The 20,714-nt window shown below is 43.4% G+C and overlaps 1 protein-coding gene across 1 annotated transcript in view; it reads right to left on the bottom strand.

The window, feature by feature from the left end:
• Positions 1-20,714, bottom strand: part of LOC144817673 (uncharacterized) — a 499,177-nt gene that overhangs the window by 67,302 nt on the left and 411,161 nt on the right. The window contains exons 10-11 of the mRNA XM_078674403.1: positions 17,938-18,612; positions 8,523-8,570 (exon numbers count right to left, since the gene is read on the bottom strand). Coding sequence (XP_078530529.1) covers positions 8,523-8,570; positions 17,938-18,612 — 723 coding nt within the window. The remainder of the gene's footprint in view (positions 1-8,522; positions 8,571-17,937; positions 18,613-20,714) is intronic.

The raw sequence follows: 20,714 nt of genomic DNA, 5'->3' as shown, positions 1-20,714 counted from the left end.
ATGTAATACTTGCGGACCGGGGTGGAGTATGCAAATTGATCCAGATCCAGTTGTTGCATTTTTATTCCAGATAATGCTCCAACAGTATACGGGGCCATCTCCAAACTACATAAAATTTCCGAATCTATTCATGTGGATAAAGGAGATTGGTCATTAATGGGATGGTTCTGGGGACTGATATCTGCCTGGGGATGGAGAATTCTGATGGTCATTGGGATGGTCTTAGCCATTCTTTTCCTGTTCTGACTATGCATACAGTGTGCTCCTGCAATATGTGGCCTCTGTGTTACATCATGTGTAAGGAAGCCTGTGTCAAGACATGAGCTCAGCACTAGAATGATGTTGCAGCAACATCTCAATGACTTTAGGAATATAGATCTGGACTCAGATTAACATGAGGATAGATTAATTGCCTATGTAAGGGCAAAAGGAGGGTCTGTGGTTCTGAAAAATCTGGATTCATACTATAGTACTGGACTCGAGAATAAAAACTTCGTCGAAATAGGACGAATTTGGTATCAAAAGACCGAGAATGACGAGTGCATCAAGTACATGTATTTTCGGCGTATTCGAGTGACGAATTCACCTCGAAATTGTCATTTACCTTCTAAACCCTTAGCTGCATGTTGCCCTTTACATAGGCCTTAATTCAGTCGAATTTGATTCCACAAGGAGACATACTCCTTAATCGACTTCTTCCTGACCCCAGTACAAGTTAGAACCATTGCCCCAGGCCGAACTCGTTAGGTCAGTTCCCTCCCAGTGGCCGAGCAAGATAGCATCTAGGCCCAACCAGCTATAAAACCATTTCGGCGCGCACACCTGCCATATCTCGCTCACATCTTTCTCCATCCTTTTCTTCACTTGCTTTATGATGGGGATGTGACCATTTTTATTAGGGGTCCAGCGATATCTGATGAAATGTTGGGCCTTGCCGGATGATTTGTTATGGACAGCACGACGTGAAATATGTACATGTCATCATGACTCTGCTTTTCTTTTGTAATCAGTAACCATAAATGAAATACCACGAATCCAAGGAATGTTTTGCTCAAGGCTGAATATTAGGTATAAGAAGAGAAGCCTGACTTTGTGAAAGTGTGCAGTCTCCTGAATATACTTGTATCGTACTTCTAGGACCCTGTCACCTTGGTTGCAGCCAATAAACTAATCTTTGACTTCACCTGGAAGACTCTGAAGTTTCTGTCGGTCTGACTCAGGAGAACCCGAGGTCTCTGGTGTGTTGATCCCCTGGCACCGCTGGGTTACCGGTTCTGTGCCGGTTCTTAAAAACCCAGTACCTCAGAACCTGCGTGCAGTCTGGTACTGTCATGCTGGCTGGGCAAGTGCACACACTTGCCAGACCCTAAACCTTCCCTTAACTTCATATTATTCACCCCTATGGTAGGCCTGAGGGCAGGGTGCATTGTAAGTGTAAGGTAGGGCATGCTCTGATGTGTGTGGCATGTCCTAATAGTGAATTACTGCCAAATTCGTTTTTCACTATTGTAAGGCTACCAGTTCCCTTTAGGCCAGATGGGCTGCTGGAATTATTACACTCTATAATCCCAGCAGGCTCAGGGAACATGGTAGAAATTAATGTTTAGTATGCCTGAACTCAGAATAATAAAATACTTCTTTTAGTAAAGTTTATTTTAATATCCTGTGTTTGCAAATGCTACTTTTAGAAAGCTAGCATTTTGCTTGCCTAACCATTTCAGCCCGCCTCTGCTTTTGTGTGTATCTGACTGTCTGAGTTGTGTGAGTGACAGGGCTGGGAGGTGACAGGTGGTGAATGGCAGGATGACACCTTAGTGGGAGGTGGGAGTTTCCCTGAGCTATGCATCAGGCTGTGCTCTGCCACCACAATGCTGGCTCCGCCCCCCTGGGGAGCGACTGATGACTCAGCCTGCACCTGGCCCAGGAAGGACCGAAGCTTGTCAACAAAGTGCTCCTGGCTGCCCCTGTCCACACAATGCTGGCTCCGCCCCCCTGGAGAGCGGCTGATGTCCCTACCCTCACACTGAATGCAGAAGCCAGAAGTACCCACCACAAGTGCTCAGAGGCTGAGAGCAGTTATGCAAAGGCCCCCCTGGCCTGTAAGAACAAAAGAAACTGGGTATAAAAGTAGGAGCCCTGCTCCTTGTAAATTAGATCCTGCTTGTGAACCAAGACGCCCCTCTGCCTGAGGAGAAGGAACCAAGGAAGCTGAAGGAGAGAGCCTGTCCCTATCCTGGGGGACTAAACCTGCAGTGGGAACCTTGCTGCCAAAGGAGAGGAAGACCCCTTTTGTGAAAGACTTTTGCTTTTATTTTACTTTTAACAACCTCTTGTGCTTCCTAGCTGATCTCCAAGGGCCTGGAAGTGAGCTGGCCCCCTGACCTGAGCCCCAGGACCATTGGGCTCTTCCCCCCTGCCTTCGCTGAAGAGTGCTGACCTGCCTGTGTCCCCGCCGCTGGAGCCGTCGCTGAATGCGCCTCAGAGACCTGCCCTGTGAATCCAGCCCGTGCTGTGCCGCCTGACTCCGTGTGGCCTCGCTCCTCCTCGAGCCGGAGTCCGCACCGTAGCCTAATTTGGGCCGCCTTGCACTGTGCTACTCATTTTTCCCCCACGAGCCGCATTGCCACTGACTTCAAGCCGCCCGGACCCGCCAGCCTGTGACCTGCACTCTTCAGCCCCCGAAGTTACCCGGTACCGCCGTACGCTCAGTCCGCTTGAAGCGTACACTTCGGCAAGGCGCCGCAGTAGGCTCCGTACGCTCTATACGCTTGAAGCGTACACTTCGGCAAGGTGCCGCAAAACGCTCCGTACGCTTGAAGCGTACACCTTGGCAAGGGGTCGCAGTGCGTTCTGAGCGTACTCCTGAAGCGTACGCCTGTGTTCTGGGCTTGCACGCCTGGTGGAAACAAGCGTCCCCCAAGAAGACACCATCGCCAGCCTTTCCTTTTGGCCCAGCCCAGTACGGTGCGTACCTGGTAGACGTACTGCACCGAACTGCTCTCCCCGGGGCCGTGCCGCATTGAGAGCCGTCCTGTACCTTTAACCCCGTACAGGCCGCTCCGTGCCGCCTCCCTGCTCTGGAGCCCCTGAGCCCCCCAAAGGATCGCCTGTGCCCGGACCCTCCGCTGCACCCCCCTCGAGGTCCCGCCTAGGCGCCCTGCACCGCGGCGCCTCTCTACGGCCGGATCCCCGCGGACAGCCCGCCGAGGAACGTCTTCTTTTGCCCGCAGCTATCCTTCAAGAAAACAGGTACTTTGCGCATCTAATCCCCGGGGCCCACCGTGGACCAGAGAGTCCGTTTTTGTTTTTGACAAGCCTCCTGCCTGTTAATCAGTAGAGGCCCCAGCCGGGAGTCAGAGTTGCGCAGAGCGCTATTCACAAGAGTCCTCTTGTGATAGGAGGTATCGTGGGTATTTCTGGGAACAACGTGATTACTGCTTAAAAGAACGCTTTGCTGAATGAACATTGTTTTAAGAAACACCTGAACATTGTTTTAAGAAAAGAACTATTGCCATCCAAGAAAAGTATCCAATCCAACCTCAACAAAAGTATTGTGTGCATCCTACTTGAATGTTATTTAAGGTCTTGTGATAAGTCTACAAATCTGCTATCTTTTACATAAAGTTTACGTATTTTTATATAAATACAGCCTGGTGTCCATTTGTGGGGGGATCAGTGTTATTTACTGTGTATGATTGTGAATGCTTAACTAAATGCGCCCTAGGGATTAGCCTTGACTGCTCGCGCCACGCAACCTAGAGGGTGAGCAGGGGTTATTCTTGAAGGGTAGTTCCCTTGCCCTGACTAGAGGAGAGGGTCCCTGTTTGTCACAAGTGCATACTTGCGCCAACCAGAGACCCCCAATTCTAACAGGGAGCACTTGCACTGTGGCACTGAATAGCAGTGACACAGTGCCCAAAGCATCTAACACCAGCAAAAATACATGAGGCAACAGCAAAAATGGAAGGGAGACCCACGCCAATGGCGGCAGGTCTAACACAGACATGCAATCAATCACAGCCCCTAGAAACGATTCGTTCTGTGTGGTGCAGACATGCAACCAATCACCAGGGCCTAGAGACGATTCAATTTGTGTGTTGCAGACATGCAATCGATCACTAGCGCCTAGAAACGATTCATTCAGTGTGGGGCAGACATGCAATCGTTCACCAGCGCCTAGAAACGATTCATTCTGTGTGGTGCAGACATGCAATCAGCAGCGCTACTGAGGCTGAGAAATACAGTTCGAAAACATCCTTGAGCCAAAGGAAAGGGTCTTTTTTTACAGTGTGTTGTGAAGCTGCAGCTGGTGCCTTCTAGGAGCAGTCTCTGAGGGGGGCCATGGGTGCCGGCTGAACTCTCAAGACCCAGCCTGGGGCCCGAGGGCTCTGAGGCAGCAGGAGGTGGGCGCCTCCATCCTGGGGCCCCAGGAGCTCAGTCACTGACGCACGAGCACAGGAGAGGCCTCATTGATCAGGCTCTGAGCGGATTAGAGCAGTCATTCCTGCAAGGATTAGGCCTAGTCAGTCTTGGAGGCGACCCAAACAAGCAGCAAGCTTCAGCTTCCAGGAGGCAAATCCCTGTGTTGGCCGCAGCGGCTCTGTACCAAGAGCACACAGGTCATCTGTGCTGCGCCCCTCTGTGACTGCATTCTGTACCCCAGTCTGGCCTCTGGAACATACTCCAAGCCTCTGTAAGTGGGAGCCCCTTCACAGCTCCTTTATCATAGTAAACCAAGGTTGAGGCACCTACACCTGACACTCACCCACTCTTACACCTGAGTGTGAGGTTCCGTGGTTTTCGGGACCGGACTCTCCGCCGTGGAGGTAACCGAACGAACAAAGTTGCATGGGCCTCATTGTTCATGTATGCATTAAACAGGCCCTTTTCTGACTTGTGAGTGAACTGCAGGACACTGACCTCTTCACCTGAAACTGACCCTTCACGAAGCCAATTTCTCTGGCTGATCGTTGTCTGAGATTGCCAATCAATGTTCAGGACCTCGTTAACCTTTAGTTTCCTTGCACATGTTTTATCTTGTCCAGCATCTATTACTGTTTCCTTTATGTTCTGACATTACATGGGTTGTGCTTTTCAATTATAAATTTGTCCGGCTTGCAAAGATTGAATTTGGGACAGTCCTAATAATTAACTTTTGGGTTGGGTTACTGTAAATTGGGTTTTTTGTTAATGTGATACTCAGTTAGAAAATGTGTCCTATTGGTCAGAATTTTGCGCAGTGGGTGTACATTTATAATGAGAATATTGTGTATAAAAGGTGATGTTTGCTCTATGTAATTTGAACAGTTTCTTGAGTTGTACACCGTCTTGTATTGCTGAGATTACTGTTGCTAGCTGCAGCTAATAAATTTGATCTCTGACGCCACCTAGAAGTATTCCGTGTCTCTGTATGCCAAGACAGGTGAATCCGAAGACTTCGGGTGTGTCCCTGGCACCGCTGGGTTCTAAGAAAACCCGGTTCTTCAAGTGACAGTCACCCACTCCTACACCTGAGTGACAGTCACCCACTCCTACACCTGAGTGACAGTCACCCACTCTTACCCCTGACAGTCGCTCACTCAACGATACCCGCCTGGTGTGGATGGGTTTACTGCTGCGAACAGCCCTGCCGCTGTGGGGACGATTACACGGACGGGTACTCATGTGAGTAAACCCTTTCCCTCTATTCCTCACATGTGGCACATCATTTTCACAAGGCTGCGCAATCATAAATTCAGTAGTCCCTTCATCAATAGTCCTGAAGAGACCACACATTGTGTTGAGGGTTGTAATGTCGTCGACAAACAGAAGAAGCGAACCATTTCCCCAGCACATATCATTGTATATAGCTGCTGTTCACATGGAACTATTTTGATAATGGTCGACTTGTACAAACTGTGGAAACCTTCTATATAATATTCACATTGTCACTTAGGTTTAGGTTCCCTGTGTCACTTGAGACACTATGTACAAATGTTGTTTTGATGTATAATGATTACTCCTAACTTTATTGTTTAAAAAATCCATAAAATATACTACACTGGAATTGGTGTTTTGTAGTTCCTTTGCGCTCTGCCATTATCTAACCCTCTATATTACGATTGTGCTTATATATCATAACCTCATAGTATATCATTCCATAGGAACCACTGTTTTTCCTATATAAGTTTAGTTGAAGCAGGAGCAGTGATCTGAAGAAACTTTTATTTCAGGAGAAAAGGCCTTTGTCAAAGAAGTTTCAGTCGCCTGGATAAGGGCCCCCCCCCTTTGTGTGAGATCGAGGGGAGGTAACGATTGAAGCTCGCTGCAGCTTCAGAACTGTCAGCTAGATTCATGAAAGACCCGTTTTGCGAGTCTATAATAGCAATTCATAAGGAATCGCTATTACAGACTCGCAAAAAGGAATTCATGTAGGAATCTCAATATTTATTGCGATTCCCACTGATTCCTTATTTGCGATTAGCTAATTGCTGATCACAAATAAATAATAACTCCCCATTCATTAGATTGCGATTTCAAGGGTGCCAGGGTGTCCAAAGGACTCCCTGTAGCACCCCTGAAATGTAAATATACACAGGTGTTGCACACACACATGTCCAAAGGACATGTGTGTGTGTAACATGCAATTGAGAAAAATGCACTAAAGTGCTTTTTTCTATTTTTTCGCTATTTACCACGAAGTCAGACTTAGTAATAGTAAATAGCGAATTCGCAATGTAGAAATGGTTAATGAATTGCATTTAAGGAATCTCAAATAGAGATTCCTTAAATGCATTTCCTCGCAAATGTGCGAATTCTTTAATAGCGAATTTTGCATTTGGGATGATGAATCCCAAATGCAAAAATTGCGCTCGCAAAGGGCCAGATTCTGAGAATCTGGCCCTTTGCGAGCGCAATTTCCTTTCATGAATCTAGCTGTGTGTGTCTTACCAACCCCTTCAGACTGGGAAACCAGCCTACCGCGCCTCAAAACTCAAAAAGGCAGGTCAGTTGAGAAACCGAGATAGCTCAATTACCTTACTCCTCATTCCACTAGAGCGCACAAACAAACAACCCTGGCGCATTCCTTCTCAAGCAACGCCACTAAACTCTGGAACTCCAAACATGCACATATCAGGACAAACCCTCCTTCCTGAGCTTCAAGAAACAGCTATAGGATCACCTCAAACGGCATCTAAACTCGTGGACGTCAACCGACCAGCGAGACAGGACGTCTACCCCCAGTTCCTCCCCATGCCCTCCCTCCCTTGTGCTCAAAAATAGCTTTAATCTGATTCATTTCAGCTGTTGTGATTATACTCATTATCTTGCTATGAGCATGTACTGATGCAAAGCCCTCTGATACCCTCGGGTCTAACCAGAACTATATAAAGCTAATACATATATAAATAAATACATAATCACCAAGGTGGCTTTGGTACATCTTACTTATACTATTTTAATAAAGTTGTTTGTATATAGTTTGCCCTTGTTGCTCACTGTATTGTTATGTTATCTTAGAACACTCGTTAAGTATTTAAATGATGCCCTGGAAGGTTGTTCTCAGATGAGACATTTTCCTTGCCTGTAAGTCACACTCTTATGCTTGCTGATTGCAGGCCTTTTAGATCAATAAATTCATATTTATTCATTCGAAGCTGTGATTTCCTTCTGTTACTACAGTGGCGTGAACCCCCCTGTGTTCACTTCGAAGCAGTTGGGGGGAGCAGCACTCTTGCAGAGCCAGGGGTGCCCTCACCTCCAGAGACAAAGCACGAGACTCACTCTACGACCACTCCAGCCACTCCGAGTCCACTCACCAGTCAATCCCTGCTGCTAGGAGGCGGTCCCACAATAACTAGCAACCACTAGTTTTGCACAGATGCCACATTTGAGCCCCATGACTGCCCCCTAGTGGGGAGAATCCGCCTGCTTTCTTGACGGTTTAAGAATACCCCTTACAAACAACGTTCTAAAAATGGATGCTACTGTAGGTAAAAATAAATAGATTACCTCCCACCCTATTCTCGCTCAAGGCTGTGCAGTGGCTGTGGCGTCCTCCCCAGCCTAGGTACCCCTGAGGGACCACACCTCACATGAAGCTCAGTAATGCACCTCTTTATTCTTCTGCGTGTACCTTCAAACCCAACATTCTTAACCCGCCTTCAGTGCGCTCTGCTCTAACACTTACGTCACAGTTCTATGGAATCCATCTGGACCCAAAAGGGTTCCATCATTTCTAATTCACAAGACACTACAGAGAAGTCTTCAAGGTTATTCTGTAAAGTACCCCCTGTCACAGTGGAGTACTGGTTTATCCCAATGGGGAGTTACAGACTGGTGGGAGCGCCCAGCCAGACGTCCAGTCTCTCTAGAACGTGTCCTGTTGTAGGTGGTGCCTACTATCATTGGCATTACTTTATTGCTCTTGGTGCAAAGTGACCTCTCTCAGATATAAGCGCCTTAGTAGTGCCCCCTGCCTGCGTTCATGCACTGCACAGGTGACCGGTCTTACCCTCACAAAAAGACTGGGATGCTCTTACCCCCACTGTCCGGCGCGCTGTTTCTGGATCCAGGCGTCTCTCCGGCATCTGAAAAGGAGGATGTGGTACCCGAGTTAGATTCAATCACTATACACAGTGATGATGAGCATCACATTGAGACCCCCAACAGAATTGGTTGTGGACAACTGATGGCCCTAGAAATACTGTTCCCCATCACATACTCTACCTGTGCCTGGAAGGGGCTCATGCGCATGGCTCACTGACTGCGCATTCCACCTCCCTGCGCATGCTCATGGCTGCACTGCCTGTTCATTGGCTGTGCGCATCTCACCTGGGCATGGTATGTGCTCATAGGCATGGCTCACTGACTGCGCATTCCATCTGCCTGCGCATGCTCATGGCTGCACTGCCTGTTCATTGGCTGTGCACATCTCACCTGGGCATGGTATGTGCTCATAGGCATGGCTCACTGACTGCGCATTCCATCTGCCTGCGCATGCTCATGGCTGCACTGCCTGTTCATTGGAGTGAAGTGGTGTGGCTCACTGGTTAGAGGCGGCAGACCCGTAAGCAGAGGACGGCCCGGGACCAGGGTCAGCGGGCTCGATAATTCTCGCCTCGGTGCCTACTCCAGTCAGGGACCACACTCGGCAACTCTGGGCATTAGCTTGCCTCATCTTCACAACGGCCCCCCAGACCGCCGGGGATGCTTGGTCGTGATGGAGCGAGATAGAAAACAAAATTTTGTTTAATCTCGTGAAGTCACATTTCCATAACATGAATAATAATATTAATGATTTGTGATAGGTCGTGCTAATACAACTTAGATTAAACTTTACACATGGGGGGACTAACATGTGTGCTCATAAACGTGCATAATTGTTGCATCTTTTTGTTCGTGCAAAATAATAAAATAAAATATTGTTTTCGTTTTTGTCATTACTAACTGCTGCAAACTTAAAAGAAGCATGTGCTTATTTTGCTTTTCCTTGTCTGTGTGATGTCATTTCTACTATTCTAGGTGCAATTGAGTCTCATGGAATAACGGAGACTGGTAAATATAAACACTGCTTTATTTGTTTGCAATGGCTAGGTAACATTAGACTAATAAGGGTTGGTTAATTAATTAGTGAACCAAGGGGTGGATACAGAATCTACATTATTTCTTACATTAATACTTTTCTTGTGTTTGTTTTATATTAGAAATCATAAGTTGCCTGCTTTTGGGCCTAGTCGCTTGAGTCGCAGAAAAGAGCTGACTTGTAATTCTGCAAAAGTCACGAGACGCCCATTCTGAATTAAAGCGTTTATTAAAGCTGCATTCACAAAGCAAAAACTGATGAGCTACCATCATTCTGTCGGACATGGCCAAGGTCGAAAGTGAACATTTTGTCAGCCTTAACTTGGCATCCGCGGAAGTCTAGTGAAAGTCAATGGACGCTGCGAGAATGACTTAATACATTTGTTGCAAAATGAGGAAGCTTCTGGCTTCACGTGGAAGAGACAATGGTCTTTATGAAACTTGATGTAATGGAACTTTTTGAAAAGTGGGTGACATGTCACTTGTCACTCTCAGCCAATGGGACGTCGAAGATTTCTGAAAACTTTCCTTTGCTAGTTTAGTTAGCGTAGAAAGGTATAAAAAGTCATGCCCTTAGGGATGGGCTGGCTGCTGCTTTCTGACTTTCCGATGAGGGTGAAGTGCTGCTGGACTTTGCGTGGAGCACGTAAGAATCCTCAAAGAACTTTACTTTATTTTCTATCTATTTAGCTCAGTTAGGGAATTAGGTTTTAGAAATGCTAAACTTTATATATTCAATTTAAATTTGATTTACTTGCTTAAATCATATTTTCTCATATTTCTTTATCATCATGCTTGCTTTATTGCTAATAAAATTCATTTATAAAACTATCAACTTATATACCATAATTTAGTAAATAAAATCTTACTTTTGACAAACAAGCTGGTCTTGGTTATTCAGGAGTGTAGGTTACTATTAGCTAGATCACGTCGCCAATGGTGGTCATTTAAATGGATATGCTTTATTCTAATGACAATATTCTTTTCGCAGATGTATAAATTGTATATAGTTTGTGGATAATGTGTATATAGATTTAAACTGACCACCTGATTCAGTAGGCCCAAAATATGTCAGGTTTATAAATGGGTCCATATTTAGTATAGAATTTTGTTTATAGGTTATGAAGTTGGGTAGTGTAGTTTATGATATATTTTCTATAGGCCGCTGGACCAATTCTCTGGTAGCAGAAATTGATGGTTGCTAAGGGGTAACCAAGGTAATATGTTGGTTGCTAAGGGTTACTAGCGTTGTTATGGTATGGAAATAGGATCGATGTTTTAACACATGTTGAGTTCGTTTTTCGTGCTATCTGTAAGCTATACCGGTATAGATTGTGTGGCGAGAAATTAGTCACGCAAGCCATCTGTTCTGTTTGTAGTGATATCGCCGAGTATCACAAGAGGTATCGCCGTGTACCATAGTGTTGTCGCCGAGCAGCACAGTTTTAGGGCTAGGTCTGAATCTTGTATAGTGAGGGTTTTCTAAGAAATTAGAGCAGCATGAGAATAGGGACAAAGCGCCTTCCATAAAACTCACTGTGATGAGAGTATTAGTTATATCCGAGCTTGAGTGAAGGGTAAATTAGCGTCGGTACATGATTATCTATAAACAGGTTAGAGTCCTGTACGGGTACATGTTTCATATCTATAAACAGGTGAGAGCCCTGTACGGATAACGTCGTTATTTTGCTAACGGTGCATGATCTCTATAAACAGGTGAGAGTCCTGTACGGATTTCATGTGTGTTTGAAATTAGGGAATTTTCAGTGTGAAAGTGCGAGTTTGAATTGTATTTTATGTTCAAGTGGAACTCTTAGAACTTTCACTTCGCGGTGGGTTCAGAGCAAAGCGAGTTCATAATTATACGTGTTAGAAGGGTGGGGTAAGGTTACTCTACTAACAATTGAATATTATCCTTAGTGTGAATAGCGCCGTCTATTCCGAAGTGTGGATACTTGAATGCATGTAAACTATCCTAAATAGTGAAACGAACAGATGTTGTCCTTATAGTCATCGTTAAAAATTAATTTACACTGAAAAGTGTTCTTAAAATGGCGCTGTGAAAAGATTTTGTGAAGGAGGGGTAAGCGCCAGGAGTGAGAAACGAGAAACCGCAGCTGCTGTGTACGTCACAGAGCCGCGCTGGGATTGGGTGACCTACGTCACAAGCTATATTCTGATTGGCTCTTGAGTCTCTGACGGCCTGTGAGCTGATTGGTCGTTCGGAAAAACTCCAAATTTATTGGTTGAGCAGAAAAGTGACGTAGCTCAACTGTCATTGGCTTGTTGGTGTGTTTCGCGCACGGATTGGTTGTTTTACGGAACATCCCGGAAATATTTTACGAACGATTTTGTGAATTAGATTTAACTCTTAAAAATGAGTTATCATTTTAAACATGTTGAGAAAAAGACAACATTATTTCAGAAATTTAAGAATTTATTTTCACCTGACAAGAAAATCGAAACGCGAGGTGGTAAACTACTTCATAAGTATAAAACACCTGCAGCGTATATGGAAGGTGAATATGGATATCATACTGTCTTATGGTTCGATAGTTGGAAACGCTATACTAAAAACGACGGTGTTTTAACTTGGCCTGATGATGGTTCATTTAATGTAAGAGTCTTAAGAAACTTACGAGAGAAAATGAATGCTCTTGTTCCAAAACCGAGACCAACTCAATTTGAAGCTTTAGTTGCGTGGGAAGACGAGATGTATCAGTTACAAAGAGAAGCTAGTGGAATTAAAAGACCTTCTAAAAATCCATCTTGGAAAAGAGAAACTCATGAAGATAGATTGCGAATGTGGAGACAGGGAAACATGAGTGAAGGATTGTATTTGATTCATGAAATGGTAATGGGTACTCCTACAGGGAAATCTATGGAAAGTGAATCTGAGGATGCAGTTATGGAAGAAATATATACAACTGCTAGAAAGAATCAGCCTAATCAGCCTTTGAGACCTCCTAGATCATGGTCTACTCCGGTGGTTTCTACTGAAACTTCACCGAGTGCACCTCCAATTAATGAAGCTCCTAAACTTTATCCAAATAATTGTGAAATCATTGAAACTCCTAAAAGACCAGAATTCGAGAATGCTCGAAATGAAGGTAGACATTTTACAATGACTCCAAGAGCAAGGGAACCTCCAAAAGATTATACAAGAGAAACAAGAAATGTTGAGGATGTTGATTATAATGAATATTTAAGATCTAAAGAAGAATTAATAAAAAGAATGACAAAAGGCATGGAAGCTGTGACAGTTCCAGTAACAATTGGTCCTGTTCAACCTGTATTTGATCATAAGGAAACAAACAAAACTGGATTAACTATTCCTTTAAATACAGAAATTCAAAAGGCTGCTGAAAAATTTTATTCAGACTTATCTGAAATAAACTCTTCTAAATCGAGAATGCCTGATTTAACCTTTAATGAGGATTTATCTCCAAAAACACCAATGGGTGCTGTATCAGATATAGGGAGTCCTGAAGTCAGGGTAACCACACCAAAACTTGATGTGGCCAAATTAAAAGCGAATATCGAAGAATTAATAATTGGAACAATTGGTCCAGATAGTTTAAATTACTATCGAGATGATGAACTACTGTTCATTTGCAAAAGCATTCAGTGGAAAACGAAAAACAAATATGATCAACTAGAGGATCTAGCAGCAGAACTTGAAATAGATGTGAGTAAACAAAAGAATTTTGCGAAACATTACAGATTAGACTTTTCAGAAAATGACATCGAGAGTTTAAACTCAATGGGAAGAATAGTTCACATTAAAGATTTAATTGTCTATATCAAAAAGCTAGGAGAACTGAACAAATGGAGAGTAAAATGGACGAAAAAGAAGGAAGATGAAAGATTGGATAAATTGTCAAAACAATTTCCAATGAGAGAAATTGCAGGTGGAGGATATGTTCATGTCCCTTGGTCAAGACAGGACATTCTGTTATTTACAAATGACTTTCCAAAATTGAGGGAAAAACCAGTTGAGTGGTACAGGCAAGTCGATAGATTTATCAAAGTGTCAAAAGTTCTGTGGATTGATTTAGATGGATTTTTTGACATTGTCGTTCCATCAGATCTTTGGACAGAATGCAAAATATCGATTAGTTGGCCAAAAACAGAACCTGAGCGAATCAAAGAAACAGGTGCTCCAAATCCACTTGTAATGGATTTTTATGAAAAAGTAATTGTTTGGATGAAAAACAAAATTCCACCCAAAGAAGTCGATTGGGTTAAAATAGAAAGAACAGAACAGGAAACAAAAGAATCAGTTCATTCTTTTTATGAAAGACTACTGTTAATCTTTAAACAATACAGTGGTTATGAGAAATTAGATGAAAAAGACATGAGTCATTTTGTCTATAGATTTGTTTATGGACTAAAACCTGAAATTGGAGAGATGATCAGAAATAGTATTGTCGGATGGCAATCACTATCTGTAGATGATATTCTAAGAAAAGCAAAGTATTGCAGTGATGAAATAGAAGTAAAACAGAAGAAACTGAAGGAGAAAGCCATGTGGGCTCAGGTAAAGGTGGCTGAGCAACAGATTGCCAGCATGGGTAATAAGAACACTAATTTCGTTCAAACTGGAAATACAAACCAGATACAAGGAAAGTTTAAAGGTAATAATTTCCCAAAGAAATTTAGCCCAAAGATAGAGGAGCTGAAACAAAGATTACCTTGTTTTAATTGTGGCGAAATTGGACATTGGAGAGACGAGTGTCCTCATCCTCCTAAAAACTCAAAGAATCCCTTATTGAATCCACAGATGCAGAATGGTGTTGACCTGCAGCGACAGCTACAGATGCAACAGGGGTTAAACAAATTTAATATTCAGCGACAATTACAGCAACAGCAACAACAACAGGTGAATAATCGTCAAGACCAATTGCCACAACCACCTTTTCCAAATTGTGGGGGAGTTCAAAAATATAATCCAAACGTGGGATTTCAGGGAAGTGAACAGGTAATAAAACCACAAAAACAGCAAAAGCAGCAAAGGGTTCAAATGCAAAATGCTTCACAACAATTTTTGTTAACAGAAAGTCAAGACAGCGATTATGATTTTACAGGGAAACTTTCAAAAAGGTTTCAAGCAATTAAAAATTGGTTTCATAATATCGGAAGTTCAATTCTTGGCAAGATTCTGGCACCTTTGATTATAATAGTATTCATTTTTATTTTGACCAAAATAGGTTGTTTGTTACATAAAAGAAAGAAACAGTTGAAAGAAAAGAAAAGAATCTATAAACTCAGAAAAGAAGAAGAAAGGGAGATCGAGTTACAGGAGTTACATAGAGAGCGTCATGTTAATTGCAAAGATTATGCAGAAACAGACTTTTAGGTTTACTGATACAAATGAATTTGAATCGATTTCTTAGAAATTTAAATTATCAAAATTTTGAGTGCTGGTGTGGTGATTTGTTAATCACCAGATGAGGGAGTTGATGGAGCGAGATAGAAAACAAAATTTTGTTTAATCTCGTGAAGTCACATTTCCATAACATGAATAATAATATTAATGATTTGTGATATGTCGTGCTAATACAACTTAGATTAAACTTTACACATGGGGGGACTAACATGTGTGCTCATAAACGTGCATAATTGTTGCATCTTTTTGTTCGTGCAAAATAATAAAATAAAATATTGTTTTCGTTTTTGTCATTACTAACTGCTGCAAACTTAAAAGAAGCATGTGCTTATTTTGCTTTTCCTTGTCTGTGTGATGTCATTTCTACTATTCTAGGTGCAATTGAGTCTCATGGAATAACGGAGACTGGTAAATATAAACGCTGCTTTATTTGTTTGCAATGGCTAGGTAACATTAGACTAATAAGGGTTGGTTAATTAATTAGTGAACCAAGGGGTGGATACAGAATCTACATTATTTCTTACATTAATACTTTTCTTGTGTTTGTTTTATATTAGAAATCATAAGTTGCCTGCTTTTGGGCCTAGTCGCTTGAGTCGCAGAAAAGAGCTGACTTGTAATTCTGCAAAAGTCACGAGACGCCCATTCTGAATTAAAGCGTTTATTAAAGCTGCATTCACAAAGCAAAAACTGATGAGCTACCATCATTCTGTCGGACATGGCCAAGGTCGAAAGTGAACATTTTGTCAGCCTTAACTTGGCATCCGCGGAAGTCTAGTGAAAGTCAATGGACGCTGCGAGAATGACTTAATACATTTGTTGCAAAATGAGGAAGCTTCTGGCTTCACGTGGAAGAGACAATGGTCTTTATGAAACTTGATGTAATGGAACTTTTTGAAAAGTGGGTGACATGTCACTTGTCACTCTCAGCCAATGGGACGTCGAAGATTTCTGAAAACTTTCCTTTGCTAGTTTAGTTAGCGTAGAAAGGTATAAAAAGTCATGCCCTTAGGGATGGGCTGGCTGCTGCTTTCTGACTTTCCGATGAGGGTGAAGTGCTGCTGGACTTTGCGTGGAGCACGTAAGAATCCTCAAAGAACTTTACTTTATTTTCTATCTATTTAGCTCAGTTAGGGAATTAGGTTTTAGAAATGCTAAACTTTATATATTCAATTTAAATTTGATTTACTTGCTTAAATCATATTTTCTCATATTTCTTTATCATCATGCTTGCTTTATTGCTAATAAAATTCATTTATAAAACTATCAACTTATATACCATAATTTAGTAAATAAAATCTTACTTTTGACAAACAAGCTGGTCTTGGTTATTCAGGAGTGTAGGTTACTATTAGCTAGATCACGTCGCCAATGGTGGTCATTTAAATGGATATGCTTTATTCTAATGACAATATTCTTTTCGCAGATGTATAAATTGTATATAGTTTGTGGATAATGTGTATATAGATTTAAACTGACCACCTGATTCAGTAGGCCCAAAATATGTCAGGTTTATAAATGGGTCCATATTTAGTATAGAATTTTGTTTATAGGTTATGAAGTTGGGTAGTGTAGTTTATGATATATTTTCTATAGACCGCTGGATCAGTCGCACCTTAGAGATACCCATTAGGGACCATCTCTCAGGGTGAGCCAGGACGGGTTCCCCAGCGGTCGAAGCGCGGAGATACTCCTCCGGGAGTTGATTCTAGCGCTATATAAACCCACAATTAATTAATTAATTAATCTCACCTGGGCATGGTATGTGCTCATAGGCATGGCTCACTGACTGCGCATTCCATCTGCCTGCGCATGCTCATAGCTGTAATACATGTTCACTGGCCATGCACACATCAGGTAGGTCTGATACATGGACTTGCAACTAGCTGAGAATTTGAGTGAGACGTTTGCATACTAAAACACTGAGTACAATGCTGAACTCTGCATTAAATACACATTTGCCCAGTATACTATAGGTTAGACTGATTCTACTGTTGATCTGTCACCTAAGCATTTAGGGGCATATTTACAACACTTTAGTGTAGGGCAGCGCCGCAAGCCTTCTAGCTGTGCTGTCCTACATCAAAAGAAGAGGGCAGGGATGTGCCATATCGACAAGATATGGCGCATTCCTCTCCTTTCTGCCAGCACCAGTGCAAAAACCGCAGCCACGCGCCAACGCTGACACCCCTGCTCCATGGTGCAAGGGGGTCTGTGTTGTTGGCAGGGTTGTTTTGTGCAAGAAGGGACACCTCTCTGCACAAAAAACTATCAAAGGAGGCGTTGGCTGTGGGATGATGAAGCTCTGAGATTCCCTGATCACAGACTGATTGCAACAGCAATGGGTTATTGAGCTACTGACACCACTGTGCAACAGTCTTTGTATGACATTGCAAACACATCCATTAATTTATGAGCTGTGAGAGCCACACTCCAAATCCATCTTACTGTGAATCAGGGAACAATGTGAAGCAGATGCTGGCTTCATAAACAACATTTCCACCAGTTTAGCAAGTGAAAAGCTTTAAGTGATATACCGACTTCAGGAAACCTTGAGAAGATCAGGACAGAGTGAGGGCACCACACGGCGACCAAACAAAAGCTGATATGATGAAGACGAGGAGAGGACGACAAGTAGGAATAGATCCCGTGACGCAAGATCATCTAAGACACCACAAGACACCATCAATCAGAGAAGACATCCCTCCTTGTTCTGGAGTAGGACATCAGTTGTACCAATCATGAGAAGACACCATCAAGCAAGTCACCAATGACTGACAATAAGAGAGAAATAATCAACACTGGTAATCACAAAGGAGCCACCCTGCAAGAAGCATCCGGAGACAATGTCCAAGCTCAGGACGAAGAGAAGCCGAGATCTCGATTCATGCATAGTGTAGGATTGAGGTGAAGAATGAATGAAAGGATCTCTGGTAAGAAACAGAAAGCCACAGGAATGTGAGAAAATATGAAAAGAACAATACCTTCAACTGAGGGGACACCATCAATACCTTCCTCCGGGTGGAGTCCACCAACAACATTCTCTTGATGGTCTCCTCCAATGCCTTCCTCTTCATGGTCTCCATTAGTACCGTCCACTGCGGGGTCACCACCAGTGCCATCCACTGCGGGGTCTCCACCAGTACCGTCCACTGCGGGGTCACCACCAGTACCATCCACTGCGGGGTCTCCATCAGTACCGTCCACTGCGGGGTCTCCACCAGCACTTTCCTCTGGGTGGACTTCACCATTACCTTCCTCTTGGTGGTCTCCACCAGTGTTGTCTTCTGGGTGATCTTCACTGGTACCTTCCTCTTGGTGGTCTCCACCAGTGTTGTCTTCTGGGTGATCTTCACCAGTACCTTCCTCTGGGTGGACTCCACCTGTAGAGTCATCTGGGTGGTCTCCATCAGTACCGCCGTCTGGGTGATCTCCATCAGTCCTTTGTCTTGGGTGGGCTCCACCAGCAGTGTTATTTGTGTGGCTTCCGCCGGGCCCTTCCTCTGTGAGGTCTGCACCAGTGTTTTCTCCTGGGTGTTTTTCCCCCATAGCATCTTCTGGGTGGTCTTCACCAGGGGCTTCCTCTGGGTGCTGGCCACTAGTACTTCTCTCTGTACGGGCGCCACCATCAGGAGGAGACACAGGTAGGGGACCAGAGGCTGCGAGAAGATCAAAGTGTTTCAAACATCTCCGCACATCTCAACAGTGGCACAGAGCACACGAGGAATCAGTAAATGTGGTAGAGAGATGCTCCCTACAAACCAGAACCCAAAGTACCACAGCGGAGGAGTACTGTTGCACCGCCTGTACACCTGATCCACAGATGTTTTCTGAGCAACTCAGAGGTTAATTACAGATGGTAACTGCTGCCAGGTAGTTCACTGTAGAACTTCCTAACACAATTTCACGCATTAACATTTCTCTTCCCACCAGAAAGTCTGGTGCAAAAACTATGAACATGTATAAGGCAGGTAAACCAATTTATTTCTGGTTTACCTTCCACTTTGAGCCTGCACAGTATACTACCAGAATATTGAGTTTTAAATTATGTCCTTCCAAAAATATTTGTTTCAGATAGTCAGCTAGCACACAAATGTGAAGGTAAGGTTACTTTTAATTAACTATAGATCTATCTATACATCTCTGAACCTTGAAGACATAAATATGTCTTCAAGGTATGTAGATGTGGAACAGTCAATCTAGAAAAATGCTTTGTCCAGATTATCGGCTAGTATAATATTGATAACGATAATTTTAAGTATGCAAAGATTAATATGTATAAAATTTGAACCTTTTAGATATACATATATGTTCAAGGTACATGGACGTGGAATTAGAAGCAGAAAATCTACAAAAATATTAGACGCAGTCAATCAGCTAGCAGAATATCGTCAAGTTAAGGATGTTTTTCAGTAAGTATAGATTTATCTGTCACTCTATGAACCTTTTAGATGTGCATATATTTTCAAGGTACGTAGATGTGGAGTTAAGAATATTGAACATACACTTTGCTATATATATTCCTACTTTCATCATTTTGTGGCAGTCGATATTCTGGCGATGATGTTTTGTAGCACGATCGCTCTGTGCTGATTTTCTGTTGTTCTATCGCTAACATAAGCAGATTTTGGTCATCAGGAAACTTTCCCTGTATGAAGCAATAAAGGCCATCTGTGGAGTGTAAACCAGGCACCCACCCAGTGGAGAGGGGTCTTGTTTGAGAACACTCCTCGCCCCGGGTCTAGCTTTACTCTTACATTGATTGAGAAGGCTCTTACTTGGTGAACTTCCTTTGAGGAGAAGCCACAAACTGTAAGAAGTCACCACATCTATGTATGACCACTCAAATGATCACACAAAGAAAACACAAAGAACACCAATCCAAACAATCCCCCAAAATCACAAAATCAACACTCACAAATAAAAGTTCAAGAATCTTTAACAAAACAGATTGCTGAAATTCTCACTGATCGCCTTGATTATTCCATGAGCATGCCACCACACTGCGAGCTGGAAGAACCGAGGCCGTGAACAGAAGGAGTCCGGCCTCGGCAGCTGGAGGCCACCGGGATCTTATACCTTCCTCAGGAGCACTGCTAGGGTTTTCCTCTGCAGGGTCCTATCTGGAGCAGAGGTCTTGGACTCATGGCCTGGATAGCATTAAAATTATCACATGGCCATTAAAAGATAAACCATAAGATGAGGTGGCCCCATTAACATTTCTCAGATATCTTCATGCGGTTGTATGATGGAACCCCCCATGCATTTACCCTGCATGCCTTTAAAACACAGTTACTACTCCGACTGCGACGTTACCACGCATTACTTCATCACGCAAGTCATTACACCGACTTGCTTTAGGGGGCACTGGACTTTGGAATATTATAAATAACTACTCCAACTCCATGCAACGCAACAAAAGAGAAGCTTTTGAATTTAAAAATCCAACACCACTCCAGCAACGCGCCCCCTACAGCAAGTTTTTGTACCAACTTCAGGGTTAAAGTAATGCATGGTAACGTGCCAGTCGGGGGTAGTGACTGCGCTGTACAGGCAGGTCGTTGTTGAGACTGTGAGGTAAAGAATGTTTCCCTCTGCAGAAGCCCAGAAGTATATTAAGTCTGTTCCTAATGCTCCACAACTCCACCACAAGAAGTATTGCAAAATTAGTTGCCCGCTTCAGAGTCGGTGCATTAGTCTCGAAGGAAGGCTGGATGACCGGTCCAGTCAAGACTGGCTCCTTAGGTTGAGCACAAGCGCC

This window comes from Lissotriton helveticus, chromosome 2_1 (genome assembly GCF_964261635.1).
Source record: "Lissotriton helveticus chromosome 2_1, aLisHel1.1, whole genome shotgun sequence".
Taxonomy (NCBI): domain Eukaryota; kingdom Metazoa; phylum Chordata; class Amphibia; order Caudata; family Salamandridae; genus Lissotriton; species Lissotriton helveticus.
The sequence above is the reverse complement of the archived record's forward strand: the minus strand, read 5'-3'. Positions and strand labels throughout refer to the sequence as shown.